This window comes from Anopheles aquasalis, chromosome X (assembly GCF_943734665.1).
Source record: "Anopheles aquasalis chromosome X, idAnoAquaMG_Q_19, whole genome shotgun sequence".
NCBI classification, from domain to species: domain Eukaryota; kingdom Metazoa; phylum Arthropoda; class Insecta; order Diptera; family Culicidae; genus Anopheles; species Anopheles aquasalis.
Genome location: NC_064876.1, coordinates 1368361 through 1386132, shown reverse-complemented (window position 1 = coordinate 1386132; position 17772 = coordinate 1368361). Strand labels below are relative to the sequence as shown.

At 51.0% G+C, this 17772-nt stretch overlaps 1 protein-coding gene across 6 annotated transcripts in view; it reads left to right on the top strand.

Moving 5' to 3' along the window:
- The window catches only part of LOC126581380 (protein sevenless), a 35191-nt gene extending 19015 nt beyond the window's left edge, over window positions 1–16176 (top strand). The window contains exons 5-14 of one of the 6 annotated variants that reach the window (XM_050245018.1): window positions 59–172; window positions 1889–6386; window positions 7821–8040; window positions 8115–8836; window positions 9980–10179; window positions 10261–10368; window positions 11019–11644; window positions 11736–11881; window positions 13128–13184; window positions 13364–16176. In XM_050245018.1, coding sequence (XP_050100975.1) covers window positions 59–172; window positions 1889–6386; window positions 7821–8040; window positions 8115–8836; window positions 9980–10179; window positions 10261–10368; window positions 11019–11644; window positions 11736–11881; window positions 13128–13184; window positions 13364–13980 — 7308 coding nt within the window. In that variant the 3' untranslated portion in view covers window positions 13981–16176. Of the gene's footprint in view, window positions 1–58; window positions 305–1888; window positions 6387–7820; window positions 8041–8114; window positions 8837–9979; window positions 10180–10260; window positions 10369–11018; window positions 11645–11735; window positions 11882–13127; window positions 13185–13363 lie in introns of all 6 variants that reach the window. The other 5 variants (XM_050245010.1, XM_050244992.1, XM_050244984.1 and 2 more) reach the window with 5 other exon arrangements.
- Window positions 16177–17772: the final 1596 nt, after the last annotated feature.

Sequence of the window (17772 nt, the reverse complement as noted above, 5' to 3'; positions counted from 1 at the left end):
CACTGTGGCACAATTTCTCATTATCTCGCTCTCTCTCTCTCTCTCTTTCTCTCTGTAGTTCCGTGTCCTGCTGGTACTGTCTCCAAACTCCACCGATCACGTGCTGGCGTCCGAGCAGAGCGTCATCATTAGCACACTGCCCGCTGGGGTGCCATCGTCGAAACCGACCATTGTACGGGCCGTTGCGGTAGACCACTCACGCATTTCCATCTCCTGGGAACCGGGACCCTTCCCCAATGGGCCCGTCCTCTCATATGTGCTACAGATCAAAGACCTTCATCCGATAGGCTACAGTGCCCTTAAGGTTTTTTCGTTTTTTTTTTTTGTTGTTTTTGCTGTTCTGTCTACTGCGGATTTTCTTCTGCGTGTGCTTTTTTCTTCTTTCTTTTGGTTGGCTTTTGGTTGTTTTTCCCGGGGGGGGCAACAACAAATCATTTATCCCCGGTTTTTTCTCTCTCTCTCTCTGCTTTCTCTTTACACGATCCTGTCTAGATTGAGTGCTGACACTGCTACTGTTGCTACTTAAGATACTCTTTAAGCATGGAACACTTAATATTTGTGCCGCATGAAATAGGACACAGCTCGGGCCAGAAATAAGCTAAACACATGGTTAGGGTGTCATTTTGTAGGCCTTTTATTTAGTAAAACATAGCGATTACTTTATTGTGCGATACAGTGTTGCGTATTAATTTACGCACTTTTGGTTTTAATACGACACCATCATTTGCTGCACAGTCGGTGGAAGAATTGTTTCTCTCCATTTATTACATTACAGCTGGTTTTTTAATCATTTTAGAGTGTTTCTTTAGTTGTTTTGTTTAATGGTAGCTCAATATAATTGTATTGGACGATACTGTGGGAAATTTGCCTGTGTAAAGGATTGTTGGTATGAAATCAATGCTCAAATACCAATTTATGATCTCTGTGCTGTAATGGCAGCTTGCCAAGTTGGACCAGAACTTAACGGGACGTTTGTATGACTTAATTAAAGGTAGAATGTTCTTTTCCAGGCATTCTTCTTTGCACAAATGGCCTTTAATGGACTCTCCCGTGATGAAATCTTTCGTTTTCAAACCACAACTGCAGAGAACGCTTGCCAAATGAGCAGTTTACGAGCAGATTTATCTGCGTAAATGAACCTTCCTATCGTATTCCCTCTATGATTGCTAGAGTCAAATTTATCTCCCGGTATTTGTTAAAATTCAGGTTTACGTGACATTCATCATCCATCAAACTTTGGTGTTTAAATTCAGCCAACAATCGTTCGTACGGCTTCCCGGCACGGATTTTGGCAATCAAGCGTCGTTCTATGGAACTATTTGGCTATTTTGTGGCTTGATATCATCGCAAACCGTGCCACAAAAATATTTGTCGAACTCTGGTTGCACCTGCAGTACGTTTTATGAGCCCTATTACACTTAGGGATTCCAGGATCGGTTGAAAACGGTTTGATTGTGTTTTATCCGTAGCATTGGGCATGTGTTACGCTTCTTTGCCTGTTTTATTATGCCCAATTAAACGTAAGAGCCACCCCAGGTAACGTTTGAAGATTGTATTTCGAGCTTTACTGGAAATTTTAGAGAATTTTCTCCCCCCCCCCCCAAGGTTGAGTTTTCATAGCGTAGTATGCAGACCTTTTTTTTTCGCCATAACTTTTGCAAGTGTGGTTCGATTTTGGCGCATTTTTTGGGCCACTAAAAGAACAGTATTTTTACTAACCGTTGCATCCGTGTTTAACTAACCTCACATTTTCATTCGCTCTCTGTTGCACCCCCTTTCCAAGCATGTTCCAAGGAACCTTTTCTGCCTCTCTCTCTCTCTCTCTCTCTCTCTCTCTCTGCTTTTCGGTTTTTACCCACACACACTAATGCCCCCTTCTGCTCTACAGGACGTCCCGGAGTCGAACACAACGCGCCACTACATGTTCGAAAACCTGGAACCCGAGCACAGCTACACGGTGTCGGTGTCGATGCGCAACCCGGAAGGCGAAGGACCCGCCTCCCTAACGCACGTCTCCACCCCACCGAAGCAAACGGGCGGCGATAGCGTGGAGAGCGTGATGCCCACGCTCATCCTCGGTGCCGAACACTCCATCCTCACGCAAAGCTCCAACATGTTTTCCGATCCACCGATCAGCGTCTACAGCAGCCCGGTGGCTAAGATCTACGGCACCGCGATGCACCTGCGCCGCGGTCTCCTCTTCGTGTCGGACGAAGCGGGCTACATCTGGCGTGCCCCATCCGTCCTCGGTGCGGAGCGAGACCGTGTTGCAATCCTGCGCCCCGACGCTACCCTCAACTTTCGCCCAACGCTCCTGTCCGTGGACTGGCTAAACGATCACCTGTACATCCTGGGCCAGGCCCGTACCACCCACCTCTGGCAGATACTGCACTGTGACTTTAACGGCCAGCACCTGACGGTGGCGATTGCGGGGCTGCAGCGTCGCCCGGACTACTTCGAGGTCGATCCGTACAATGGGTACCTGTTCTGGGTGATCGGTGACCCGGGCACGGGGGACCCGCCGCCCCAGCAACCCGGTGCCGACGGGCAACCGTCACCGGGTGTCACCGGACCGACCGGACCGACCGGTCTGTTCCGGCTCGATCTCGGTGACATCTCGAACGGTGTCCGGCACGAGATACGCCCCCTCCAGATGGTGCCCGGTCCCCATCTCGGTGCGTTCGCGATCGATCACACGAACTTTCGCGTCCTGGTGGCGGACCAGCGGGCCAACACCGTGCTGGCGGTGTCGCTCGACGACAAGCAAACGGTCGACATCCGGAACAACACCCAGCAGCCCCGGTTCGAGCGGGTCCGCTCGCTCGCCCTAGCGAACGGGCTGTTCTACTGGACGAACGGGACGGAAGTGTTTGCCGAGGATTACCACGTCCTGTACGACAGCTACTACCACAACGCGTTCCCGGTCGCTTCCAACAACACGTACTTCAGCATCAACGTGAATCTGACCTCGGAACAACCGATCCCGGTCCCGGTCAACCCGCCACGTAACGTGCAGGCGCTCGTATCACCGGAGCGCATCAAAATCGCCTGGGAACCACCGTTCCTGCTCGGTATGAAGGGCCGTGGCGCCTGGCAAGCCTGGCACTACCGGGTGGAGGTACGGGACGAACGGAACGGTACGCTCGTGCTGCTCGTACCGGCGAGCCCCACCACCAGCTACGCCACCGCACTCACCAACCTGCTCACCCCGAACCGTACCTACACGGTACGGGTCGCGGCGCACACCGTCGCCGGCGTTGGACCCTGGAGCCACGAGTTCCGTGTCCGTACGCTCCGTGCCCACCCGCAACCACGCCACCTGGTCTGGGCGAGTGCGGCCGGCATCGTGCGCAGTGACGTGATCGGGGATCACGTGCAAACGTTACTTCCTCCACCTGCGGGCACCAGTAACGCCTCCTCGGACGTCACCAGTCTCGCCTGGTACAACGGTACCCTGTACGTGGTGAGCAACGGAACCCTCCGCTGGTACCGGAGCACCGACGACGGCGGGCACCCCCGCTGGCACCAGCTCGGTGAGCTCAGTTCCGTCGCCTGCGTCACCATCGATCGGCTCGGCGAGCGCCTCTACCTACACAACCCCGCCCAACAGATGATCGTCCGGGCCGGCCTCCACGGTGAGCGCCAGGAACCGATCCACGCCGTGCCGAGTGTCCGCGAGCTGCGGTTCGACGAACGCCGCGGTTACCTCTACTCCTCCTCCGGCATCCTGCTCGAGGCGTTCCGTTTAAACGGCAAAAACCGGGTCGTCTACTTCAGCGAACACCCGTTCACGGGGAAGCAGGTGATGGGCATGACACTCGACACCGACGGACAGCAGCTGTACTGGATCGAGCGGAGCTACCTCAACTCGCACCTCTGCTGGGCCCCGCTAGCGGATCCGGGCCGTGATTCGGCCACCGGTTACCCGGCCACCTCCGTCATCCTGAGCGCCCAGACACCGCAGGGCCCGCTCCTGCACTTCAGCGACCGGTTGCTGTGGGTCCGCGAGGGCCAGGTGGTGGTGGGTGATGTGCGGGGTGAAAATCTAGCGTACATCCGGGCCCGCCAGCTCAATGGGACGAGTGCGATCGCACTCGTGGAGCCCGGAACCGTGCACCATCCCCCCCGTGGCCACGCCCGCAACGTGATACCGGCGGCAGTGAACGGGACGAGCGTGCGGGTCGCGGGCGACTGGCGTACGTTCAACGTGAGCTGGGCCCCGGTCACGAACGTGAACCACAGTGAGGTGTTTTACAAGCTGCTGCTCAAGGTGCCGGGTGCGGCCCGCGATCTCGTCCAGGAGCTCCAGCAGCCGTGGTTTGTGTACCCGGGCCAGGGCGGGCCCATCCATGAACCGATACCACCGTACACCCCGATCGACATCACGCTGCACGCGTTCACGTACTGGCGCTCGTCCGGGGTGGTGACGGTACAGCGCCACACACCGGCCGGCCACCCATCGGTACCGGTGCGCCCGCGGGTGTTCCTGCGTACCCACTATCCGGCCGACCGTCGGCCCGCTCACACGCTAACGGTGGGGCTCGTGTTCCGGTGGGAGCCACCGCACGAACCGAACGGTCCCCTCGTCGCATACCGGGTTGATTTACTCGAGGAGGAACAGGCGGGGGGGGGCCATGGCACCTCACGCTACCTGCTCGACCGTCACCCCGTCAGTGCGGAGCGGCACGAACTCACAATCCCCGGGCCCATCCACCCGAATGCCACCTACAGCCTGCGGGTGCGCGTCGCCAACGTGGATCACGAGGGTCCACCCACGGAACCGTGCACGGTGTCACTGGGCGATGGTGGCCAGGTGCGCCCCGGTACACTGCTCCCGCTCGTCTACCTCGCTACCGCCACCGAGATCCTGACGGTCGATCTGGATCTCCGGCTGGCGAGCCCCCTCGTCACGACCGCCGTCCCTGCCCGGCTGTTGGGTGAGTTACGCCACGAGCGGCGCCTCTTCTGGATCGACGCCAACGGCGAACTGTACACGTACGATGGGACGGACGGGAAACGGCGGTTGGCACGGGTTCCCGGGCACCCGACCGCCCTCACCGTCGACTGGGTGGCACGGATTGCGTATGTGGCGGCCCGGGTCACACCAGGCGATGGCGATGGCGATGGCGATGGCACGGTGGACCCAAATGGCCAAACGTGCACGCTTTACGCTTTCGACCTTAATCACCTGGAGCTGGGTGGCGCTGGAGGTGGCGCTGGTGGCGCTGGCGCAGGTGGTGGTGGTGTGGGGGGTGTTACGGGTGCCGACGGTCCTGGGCCCGTCCCCGGCACCGCCGTCGGTAGTCGTCCGGTGAGCACCGTTGGCAGCGGCGGGAACGGTGGGCCGGAACAACAAACAACCGGCACCCTGGCGATGGCACTCGGTTCCAGTGTTCGGCTGCCGGTCGATTACCTTCTGGTGCGCGGTACCGGTGAGCTGCTCGCTTTTTCCCGCCCGCATCGCACCGTTTATCGTGTGCAGTTGAACGGGCGGCCGGAAGTGACGGTGACGCACGTTAACTGCACTCGACGCGACGCGACGATCTGCGGCCAGTTTCGTGGTCTTTTCGATACCGTGGACAGTGGAATCGCATCCGATGGTCACAGTTTGTACTGGTTGGCGCAGGATGATGAGGGGATGGTGCAGGTACGGTTGCGGCCGCTCCAGGAAACCGAGGGTGGCAACGGTACCACGCAACAGCTACCGCTCGGTGCGAGTATCGAGGGTTACGGTGCCCCGGTGGCACTCCTGCCAGCCCAGCAACACCAACCCTACCCAAGCGAAGAGTGTTTGGTACCGTGGCGACACCATACCGGGCGCCCAGTCTGTCGGCCCGTGCTGCAAGAGTACACCGAGCGGACGCTCGTTCTGCGCCTCCCAGAACCGGACCGGAATCCGAACTGTACCATCCGGCCACCCGGCATCCGGTATCGGATCCAGTATGCCCCGCTCGCCAGTAACGCGCACCAAGCGCAGCGTGCCTCATCACGGCCGATCGTGCGCTACTCCTACGAACCGCTCGCAACGATCGGTGGACTGCAGCCGTTCACACGGTACGAGTTTCGGGTGACGCTGCACAGCTACTACCTCGAAACGGTTGCCGTGTACCCGCCGTTGGGTACGGTGGTCGCTGCCCGAACCGCACCGAGCGGTGGAGGAGGTGAAACCGGGGAACCGGACCCGGAGGAAGGTGTAACGGTCTTCCGGACGGCCCCCGGTGCACCGTCGCGCCCGGAGCGGATCGAAGCGATCCCGGTCAGCCCGACGGAAGCGATCGTACGGTGGACGGCACCGCAGCAGCTGAACAACGATCGGGTATGGTACGAAATTTACTGGCAGACGGAGACGGGCGAGCGGAAGAATCGGCAGCAGCAGCGAGTGACCGGTAAGTTGCGCGACCGCTTTCTCTCTCTTGAATGGTTTGTAATGAATGATTTTTCTTTACACAAAAGTAGCGTCACTTGCACGTCAGTGACGTGGGTATAAACAGAATGGCTTGAAGATTTTACAGGAGTTTCTTTTTTTTTAATGAAGGACACCCTTTAAGGGTGTCATAAGGACGGAAACAATTTGTCTCGTCATTGATCATTCCGGCCAGAGATTTATCTCCGCGGATAAACCGGCTCACATCTTTTAGAGTTGATACAGTTCTACGCTTCCGATAAATGTATACGCTTTCTTCGTTTTCGACACATAATTTTAACATTTTTCCCGTGAATGCTGATCCTTTCACGAGTATTGTGTAAAAGTTTTGGATCATTCGAAGCGAAACTGACCGAGATATTGAGTTTTGAACAGTTGCGCGCCTCATGCATCGGCAGACACGCATTTCTAAATTGGATGCCGTGGGTGAAGTTTTGCACAAATCTTCTCCAAAATTGTACCAACTATTCTTCAAAAGTTGTAGTTTATTATGGCATTTAGAGAAATATAATTAGGTTGATACTTTTCTTGTAACAAATCACCAAAAATGAGCCGATTTTCGGTACGCATCAAAAGACTTCAAGCGACGAACCCGGTTTTGACAAATCCCCAACGCGTTTTCAAAGTCGATCGCGGCCCATCCAGTGCCGTAAAAACTTCTGGGCCAATTGATTTGATATTTTTAACACATAATCTTTTGACTATTTGCTAGGTAACCCCGTCGAGATTTTATAGAAATTGCTGATACTTTTTCTTTAAACAAATCACCAAAAATCGAGTTGTTAGGCAAAATGACAAAGCAAGCATTACTTTTCCAAATAGAAAAATCTGCCAAAAATCGGAAAATAGGAAAATTGACAAAAACTCGCTCGACGGGGCTACCTAGATAAACTTACAATCTTTCAAACGAGTAGCGATTTGTACTTTTCTGATGGCTCATCACGCAGCTACGATGGGTACCGTAAAAGTGTCTTTTCGCAGACACGGCTGCCTATCTTTAATGCCATGGATGAAGTTTTAAATGAATCATCCCCAAAATTGAACTAAATATTCTTCAAAAGTTGTAGTTTAATATGCCATTCATTTGAAATTGAATGTTGCGTCACAAATTTACAGCAATTACCGCAGCTCCCCCCTCCTTCAGAAATAGACAGTTATTTCACTTCGATAACCATTAGAACCATTGTTATGCACTAAACGGATCAACCAACAAAATGTTGAAATGCATCCATAAATATTCCCACATTTTAAGACGTGAAGGCATCCACAAAAAAGATTATTTTTCTTCCCTCTAGTTTGATGTATTACTTACTATTCCGTATTCGGGCTTATTATTTTTTTAACGTCGTTTAACGTCAATAAATCGATTTCGCCATTTCGAACAACTCAAATACAGAATTCAACGAGACGGGCACGGTGCTGGCGATGAACTTGACGCGACTCCAACCACACCAAACGTACCGGATCGGCATCCGGGCGTACTCGACGGTGAGCGCGTACAGCGAGAGCCACTCGGTCGAGATTGAAACGTTCCCGGATCCGGACGACATCGAGCGGGTATCGGTTAACTCCACCAGTCTCCGGTTGCGCTGGCGGCCACCGTCAAACTGTCGCAGGTGAGTGTTTTTCTGGGGTGTGATGATGGGTCGATAGCGATTCCAATTAACCAAACGCCTGGGCCCGTCGGTAGATTTCTGCTGCAGTACGCCATCGTCGGTCACGGCCAGTGGGAGCTGCTGTACGACTCGGAGCAGCCGGCCGCAGGGCAGGCGGCGGCACGGGGCAACGATACGTACGAGCTGGGGTCACTGCTGCCGAAGACGATGTATCGGTTCGTGGCGCTCATTTACTACCCGGACTGGGATGTGCCGTACGAGTGGCCACGGGAACCGCAGCACTTCCAGTGTGAAACGTTGGCCGATCGCCCATCGGCCCCGGGCCGTCCCGTCATCACGCAGCTCCGGTCGGACGTGTACAAGGTGAGCTGGGAGCAGGCGAAGGACAATGGGGCACCGCTGGAGGCGTACGGGCTGGACGCGATGGTACACCAATCGAATCGGCCGCCCGCAATCCGCTCGTTCACCGGTGATCCAGCGAGTGAGCAACAGGAGGAAGGCGATCCATCGCTAGGGAATGAGACGTCGACGACGACGACGGTGATGCCGGCTGAGACGAGTGGCTGGAACCAGGTGTACAACGGTACCGACACTTACTGGTTCATCCCGGATCGGTTGGCCGTCCATACCAATCTGTTTCGGGTGCGGGCGCGCAACTCGTACGGCTGGGGCCCGTACAGTAACGAGAGTTTGCCGCTGGAGGAACCGCTCTACTCGAACCGATCGATCGTGCTGCTGTCGCTTGTCTGCATTCTCGTCACGATCGTGTTGTTCGTAGCGACCGTCGTTATTTGTGGTGAGTGTCGATCCCTTTTTTATCCCTTTTTGTTTTGTGTTTTTGTTTTTACAAACCCACCTTCCTGAATGCCTTTTTCTTTTGCTGCATGGCTCGAACGCTTTGGTTTTTTTTTATTGGTGAACTAATTTGGTTCTGGATTTTCCCGGTTAGGTTTCTCATTAATTTCGGTCTTTTATCAAAAAAAAAAAACCGGTGCCAATTGCTTGTTATTCGTCGTAAATATGAATCTGCGCTTCTCTTACTTCTTTAATTGCTGTAATTTCTCTTGGGCGACCCCTCACATTGGTAGCGTTTGCCCTTACCCAAAAACAAATGAAATTCACTCTAGAGTGCAACCATTTATCATTGGCAACGTTGAAATCATCCAGTTGATATCGGAATCCATCCATCTTCGCTTGAAATTTGCCTTTAATCTTCCTGCCCTTAATTTTATCTGCTTCTGAAGGTCACTCTATAAAGTGTGCTAATTTCTTCTCAGCATATTAAAGTATGTCGTCCAAATCCTTTCTGGGGGCATTTTTTAAGTATTTGGCACAAATATCACCAAGAAACAGGGTGGAGAATAAAACACAAATAAAACAACATTATTCTAACGTCGTAGATGTTCGTGCATACCAAGAACAGGCTGTTATCCTGACTATAACTACTTGTTTTAATTGGCAACAATTCGGTTATTTATATCCTTCCACTTCACAAGCGAAAAATGGTAACCTAGCAGGGATGTGTAATCATTGTATGAGTTCTCTATGATAGTGCTGTAGTGTGTATGAGCTCGATCGTTTTTGCACAGCTATCACAGGAATATTTAACTCCCTTTCTCAACATCAATCACCAAAACGTTCCGCGCTAATGCGATCTGTGCTGTGAATTTATTGTGATTTTTTATTTCTACTATTATATAACTGCACATGCCACGATCCACGATCATTAAAGGGTTAATTGCTACCGCTACACTATTGCAAAGTTTGTGGCCAGGGACCGGGACCGGGAGAAGTGAAGCCACTAGCCTTTTTTTAAACTAGGCGAGGCTTGTTTTTTATTCAAACAAAATCCAAACTCACCCTCAATCAATTGACGAATCCTTTCCCTGATAACTGCTACCATCCTTTGCTTCCCAACTGACTCTCGCTCTCTTCGTAGTCGCGCTGCGCACGAACGAGAAGCATAAACCGTTCCCGAGTGATGGTGGCGTTCATGCGCACCTACCGGACGTGGAGCTGGCCAACCTGCGCGAGCTGCCCCGCCGGGGCAATTTCGTCCACAGCAACAACATCCTTTACGGTACGAGCTCACTGTTCAGCGCCGAAGTATCGCTGCTACCCCACATCCGCAGTGATCAGGTAAGTCAGGCCGGCATCCAGCAACCGCCCACCACCGGACCGGGAAATAATAAATCGGATGCCGATTGATTAATTTCGCAGATTTACATGACCAGCTCGTCCCTGCTCGGCAGTGGGGCCTTCGGTGAGGTGTACGAGGGTATTGTCAAGGGTGTCGACGGTGAGGCGGAAACGCTTGTCGCAATCAAGGTAAGGAACGCATTGGAACCCGTGGAATAATGTAATTTTTTTTCTCAGAAATGTACAGGGTGCGCCTATCAGGATGTAGCCCAATTTAAACGTTGAATAACTCTGTCATTTTTCAGCCGATTTTGACAAATGCGACAGTCTATGAAACTTCAGTCTATGCCATTTTAGTAATGGATCACTTCAGGTGAAAAGGACGGACGGTAATTGTCACACTTTTGCATTGAAAATAATCGATCAATAGTCATAAGGCGGCGCTGATCTTTTTTTCTGTGGTTCCATTTGAAAAATAAGGTTTATGCCAACAAACCGGAAGGCTGTGAAACAATTTAAAGCAAACTTTGGGGCAGAAATTGCCAAAATAACCCCTCCCCCCCAAATGTTGTCTTAACAATGTAAAATGCCCGAAAAGAGCCTCTTTTTGTATGTGCGAAAGAAGGCGCTCGATTTGATCGATATCATATTTTGAGTTAATTATCAATAAATGGCATAGTTACTAAATGAAACTGGTTTATTTTTTTTAAACCGGCTAGAAAATGACAGTGTTATTCAACGTTTAAAATAGGCTACACCCTGAAGGCGCACGCCTGTAGCTGTAAGTTTATAAACCAAAACTCACTCTCCGTTTACTTTTTCCTAACCCCGCTTTCTAGACACTGAAAAAGGGCGCAAAGGAGCACGAGAAGCAGGAGCTACTGCAGGAGGCCCAGCTGATGAGCAACTTCAAGCACAAGCACATTACGCGCCTGGTGGGCGTGTGCCTGGAACCGGACACGTTGCTCATCATCATGGAGCTGATGCAGGGTGGCGATCTGTTGAGCTACTTGCGGCGCAGCCGGCCCCTCCCGGGCCAGGCCGCGCGGCTCACCATGCTCGATCTGATCTCGATGTGCCAGGACGTGGCGTCCGGTTGCCGGTACCTGGAGGAGATGCACTTCGTGCACCGGGACCTCGCCTGCCGCAACTGTCTGGTGTCGTCGACGGATCCGCGCGACCGTGTCGTCAAGATCGGTGACTTTGGGTTGGCGCGTGACATCTACAAAAATGACTACTACCGGAAGGAGGGTGAGGGTTTGCTGCCGGTCCGCTGGATGTCGCCCGAGAGTCTGGTCGATGGCGTGTTCACCTCCCAGTCCGACATCTGGGCGTTCGGGGTGCTGCTGTGGGAAATTATGACGCTCGGTGAGCAACCGTACCAGGCGAAGAACAACGTGGAGGTGCTGAACCATGTGCGCGAGGGTGGCCACCTCGATCGACCGAAGGTTTGCCCGAACGAAATGTACGTCTCGCACACCATGCGATGGATCCTCGAGCACTGCTTGATTTGCTAAATTTTACTTGTTTACCGGTTACTACCACGATCCGTTTAGGTTCGAGCTGATGAAATACTGCTGGCGATTCTCGCCGGACGAGCGGCCCACGTTCCGGTACTGTCTGGAGGTGTTGGAGGTGCTGCGGGAGAATACCAGCGAGGATACGCAGATCATAGCACCGTATCCGGCCAAGCTGCACCAAGGTAAGCGCACGACGGGGTTTGCCACACATCACGCACACACACATTCGCCGACACACCGCAACCCACCATCAGCGCTAAAGCTTCCTAGCTGTGTAGATTTTGATTCGGGCCCCCCCCCCCCCAATTGTTGTTGACAATTGTTTAGGAAGTTTTAGTTCAACTTTCTTGCTTCTAGTGAATGGTTAAACGTTCATTTTTCAAGCATTACTAGATGGTTTTTTCGGGGGGGATTTGTTAAAAGCTTCACCCGTGGCATACAATTCGAAAAGGTACTTTTTTCGTGGTGTAATATGCAAATCCTCTGTTCGTTTCATAGATTATGAGTTAGCACAGGTTGCTCCGTTGGTTTTTTTTTATTAAATTTCGTATTTTTCGATTTTTTAATAGATTTTTAAAGCTGAAAAAGTGATGCTTTTTTGCGATTTTGCCTAAAAACACGATTTTTAAAGATTTGTTTAAAGAAAAAGTATCAACGTTTTAAACAAAATCTCGACTGGATTACCTGGCAAAGAGTGTACAGATTGTGTGTACAAAATTTCAAATCGATCGGTGCAGTAGTTTTTATGCTACTGGGCAACGACTACGAAAACGGTGATGGATTTGTCAAAACCGGGTTCGTCGCTTGAAATCTTTTGGTTCCTACCAAAAAATGGCTCATGTTTGCTGATTTGTTACAAGAAAAGTATCAACCTAATTATATTTCTGTAAATGCCATAATAAACTACAACTTTTGAAGAATATTTGTGCAAAACTTCATCCATGGCATCCAATTTAGAAATGCGTGTCTGCCGATGCATGAGGCGCGCAACTGTTCAAAAATCAATATCTCGGTCAGTTTCGCTTCGATTGATCCAAAGCTTTAACACAATACTCTTGAAAGGATCAGCATTCACGGGAAAAAGTGTAAATAATAAATGGGTTGAGATTATGAAAAAAAAAAGAGTTATAAGTTATACAGTTATAAAAGAGTTATAAAAGAGTTGTAAGTTATAAAAAGAAAGCCTGCAACCAGAATTTACTCAACAAACTCCTTGTGGCCCTTGTGAAAAAAGGGGCCCATTCCCGGGAGAGTACGTACACAAAATAGCAGCAGCTGATGGTGGTGGTCTTGGGACCCGGGGGGCATAAACTACAACACAGTCGCTGCACAACTCTCGCACCTATCATCGCACCACCACACCGCACCGCACCGCACCGACACAACCCCCAAAACTCAAAGCCAACGACTTCATCCATCTCGTTCCAGAAGCCGTGTCCAACCCTTCATACTCGATTGACGATGCTTGCCTGCCCTTTACCTCAGGTAGACCACAGCTTCCGGCTGCTTTCTCTCTCTCTCTCTCTCTCTCCCACTAGCACCATTACGCCTACCCACCCACTAACTTCCCGGAACTGATTCACCAACCCAAACCAAACCAAACCAGCACCATCGCATGTCCCCCAAAAAATTAGCACTAACTGGCTGCCTTCGCTCCATCGCAGGTAGCACCATGCCGGTGCGTGGCGACCGGAAGCACGCCGAAAGCGGTCACCACATTCCAACGCCACCAACGTCGAGCAGTGGCAGCAGCGGTGGTGGCGGTGCAATCTCTCTACCCGGTGGCACACCGATGCCCAAGTACCTGGAGCTCGTGTACGATAACAGTGCCAGCAACTCGCACGATTCGGGCCGGTTCACCGAACCACCACCCACCCCGGCCGTCTCGCTCGGCCTCGCCCCCGCGCCATCGGTGGCACCGCACGCTCGTGACACCCGCGACGAACCGGCCCCGGTCCGGGCCACGATGCTGCTGCAGCTCACCGACAACGGGTACGAGGTGCCGATCACCGATCTGCGCTACCAGCCGACCCCACCGGCCAGCATCGTCGAACGATCGACGGCTGGACCGGCCAGCACCGGCTACAAGCACGACTACTCCAGCCTCGATCCGCTGCTACCGTCGGTCGTACTGGTACCGGTACCGAGTGGGGCCACCACCAGTATTACCGACGGTGCGCAGCCGCTGCGCCACCAGCACCACCAGCACCACCACGGACCCAGCAGCAGCAGCAGCAGCAGGCCTCTGTCCGGCGATGAGCCACTGTCGACGATGAGTTGAAACAGGGAAAGGACGGGGGTACGGAGCCCTTGTTTTTTTTGTTAACTCGCTCGAGCCCGGACTTTGCTTTAGAAAAAAAAACAAACAAGCAAACAAAAAACTCCCCTAAATCAAAAGAAAGAAGGGTAGCAAACAAAGGCTCCGTGTCTTGGGCGTTTTTTTTTTGTAATGTTAACGTTTAATTAACTATCGCGCACATGTCGAAATTAGATTAAATGTATCCTAGATGTCGGCGAGTGAGCCAAGAGATCCTTTCTCTCGTTTTTTTCTTTCTCTCTCTCTCTCTCTCTCTCGAGCCTCTCGTTAGGCTCTCGCTAGGCTCTAGATCGTTAGCATTTAAGAAAAAAGCAGGGGAAGACGCAAAAGGAGTAACTTAACACAATACCCCAAACTCAACGGGAAAGGCAGAGGACTCGGAGTGTGTGTGTTGGGAGACATTCTCCACACTCTCTCACATCCTCGCAGCTTCCCAATGAAGAAGGCCGCGGTTTAATTTATTGATTTCGACTTCTAGTAGGAAACGCATTAGCATAGAAAAGAGACAGCAAACGAACGAGCGCAGCAAACGCAAACTGCCAGTAACACTAGGGAATACACGCGCACGCGCGCGCGCGCGCTACCCCCCCCCCCCCCCCCCCCTATCCACCCCGACTCCGTGCGAAAGCAATAGCCAGTAGGACCGATACGAACCATAGTGTGCCTCTAGTTGTGAATAGATTTAGGAGGTAAGCAACAAAAGTGTCTACATCTCGCAAAGAAAATGCATACACATTCACAGTTTCAATATTTTAATTATCTTGGAAAGGGAGGGGGTAGAAGGAATGTATTTGGTGAGAAATTACTCCTTTTCTTTCACCCTTTCTCGCCCTTCAACATACATTCCCCAAAGAAACGTATCCGGAATTAGTCGGTTTAACTCGCACTGGGTTATCGGATCAAGTTGAAATTTTTATCCAAGGTTGTTACAATTGTCTGTAATTAGTGTGCAAATTTTGAACTGGATTCGTTAACCCGTTTTTTTACAGCAGCTTTTTAACTAAATCGATATCAGTCGTGAGCGGCGATTTTGTTTTATGTTTTACCTTCCCCAAAGAAAGTAACGTAAAATCAATCAAATTGTTATTCTAAAAGATCCAAATTTAATTGGACACCTTCTTAAATATGCTCCATTGGTGGCGATTGCAGCGATGCGGCATGCGACCTGTTTTGCGATAGTGTTTTGGCGGACAATTCAGCTCTTTCGGTACGTAACGCCGCGCGGCCATCTTTCTCATGCCCAAAATATCAATCAAAGCCGCATTTGCTGACTGGTGGGATCTCATCTAGCTCATGTGCAATCTCTTTCAAGCAGGCATGACGGTTTTCAAGCATCATCAAGTCTTAATTCTTTGCTTAACGTGTAGCAACCCCCACCGTGAAAAAAAAACGCAGCTCACGACTGACATCGACTTACTTAACCAGCTGCTGTAAATAAACGGGTTAACGAATCCCGCTCCAAATTTGCACACTTATTAAGGACAGTTGTAGCAACCTTGAATAAAAATCTCATCTTAATCCGATTGCCCAGTCCGAGTTAAACCGACTATTCCGGATGCGTTTTTTCGACGGAATGGATTTTTAAGTTTCTCGCACATTTCGTTCGGGTTGTTAAGCTCTTTTAATTTTCTGTTACAAACCCGGTGACACTATGCAATTCGATAGAGATGTAGATAGTTGATTTTTGTTTTTGTTTTACCGATTAGGAATGTAACATACAGGCAGAGCACAGAGCCAGAAGTCATGGAGGTGGAGCTTTTCGATAAAGATAAGCATCAGCAGCAGCAGTAAAGGAAGAGAGGGTGTACTATCGATAACTGTTTTTTTTAGACGATGGATGGATGGTCGCCGTCACCGATTCGATATCGAAGCCGGAGAAGCAGTGCAGCGTCATAGGCACCCTTATATTAAAGGTGCATCGGTGTGTATGTGGGTGTGATGTGTTGTGTGTGCATGCACTTGCGGTCTGTGTGGCCACTCTTTCTCTCCTTCTCTCTCTCTCCTCTCCCCCCCACCCTTCTCTCTCTTGGCTACCAGCACCAGCATAGGTCCTGCGAAGGAGGGGCGTTGGGGGGAGGCTGTTGTTGCATTAGCTAGTAAAGGGGTGCAATAGAAGCGCGGTTGCGCCGCGTTTGAAAGCTTCATTCAATAAAATCTCAACTACGGCCAATACGCTCCGCTCTCTTGTCTTTCACTGCTCTTTCCACCGGATCGCCATCGGAATGCAAACCGGTCATGCATTACTGCAACCTGTCATGTGCCACGGGAGAGGCTGTGCCGGCGGCGGCGGCGGCAAATTGCAATGTTGCGATGCAGCTAATCGTCATCATCGACGCATATACGCGACGCGTGTACAGGGCGAGGCAAAAAAAAAGAAACACTGCACCAAAGATCAAAGTGCTGCCATTTCTAAACCACTCGTCCGAAAGTTGGCAGATTTATTCCAGTGGTAGCTCATTATGTTGTTTGTAAGCATATAAAAGCATTTTAGTGGGAAATTGTCAGAAAAAGAAATAATTCATGATGGAGTGCAAGGGTGTCTATTTTATTTTTATTTTATTTGGCAGCAAAACCACAAGTGGCCATCGTTGCAGCATTTAAATGTGAATTAATCAATTGGATCTCGGACCATAATTCGTTACTGTGATTGACTGTGATTTCAGCTCGAATCACCCAACCAATACTTCAAAATGAGTTTTAAATAGAAGCCTTTTCGATTCAAAACATGACAGGGCCTCATACCTTATCAAGAAACAAAATTAGACTCAATAAAGCCAAACAGTTCCTTTGCTTGATCCCAATTGATGAAATTCCGAACCTTGGTTTTTGCTTCGATGAGAAACACGTTCGTTATCCTGTGATTTGTAAACGAAAACAAAAGCGATGGGATTTAGTTGCCAGAGAGTTCAGCAGATGATTTACAACCTCGGTTGGCCACCAGGACACATAACCCGGGGTTGGTAATGGGTTTGAGATGCGATAACACGCAAGTTTTTGCTCTCTTCGCATACTTTTTGTACGGTGGATCCGAGATAAATCAACAAATTCATGTGTCAAAGCTATTAAAAGGTTCATTGTAGTCCTAGAAATGCAAACAATTCATGTGAAAGCCCCGAGAGATTCCAACAGGACTCTGTATCTTCCCTCAAAGCAACAGCGAGACATGAGATTGGCGAAAAAAGAACGTTTCACACCTCATTTCCATGTCCCTTTGGCTGTCAATATCTATGGACGCCGTACGCTTGCGTCGACCCGAGCTTTTTACATTATCTTAAAATATCTCCTAGAACCAAAGGAATAACAAAAGCAGTCGGCCAAAGTACGAAAAGCTCATTCTGCTCCCTGCAGCCGAAGAAGTCGGATGCGCTTACGTTCCTCTGCTCTCGGCCTGTTTACGGTGTCGCGTGGTGCCAGTGTTAGTGAGTGTTGTGCCATTGTGCTACTGTGCCGTCGACGATCTCAGCACGGTTTCTCACGATCGTGTTGTTATCTGGTGGTCTACGTAAGTGTTTTGTGAAAAGTAAACTACCGTGTATCCCGTTTGTAGCGTAAAACCTACGCTAGGCGGGTTCCGTAAGTTTCCTGGCACTGTCGGTGTGTGTGTGGTAAGTAGCGTCAGGTGCTAGCGCGTAATCGTATTACGCTCTGCTCCTGCTTCGTTGCGTACGAGTAGTTTGGGGGCATCGTGCGCGGAGATTTTGCCTTGATCGCCGATCGTCGCACAGGGTGACCCATTTTTGTTCGCAGTTTGTTTTT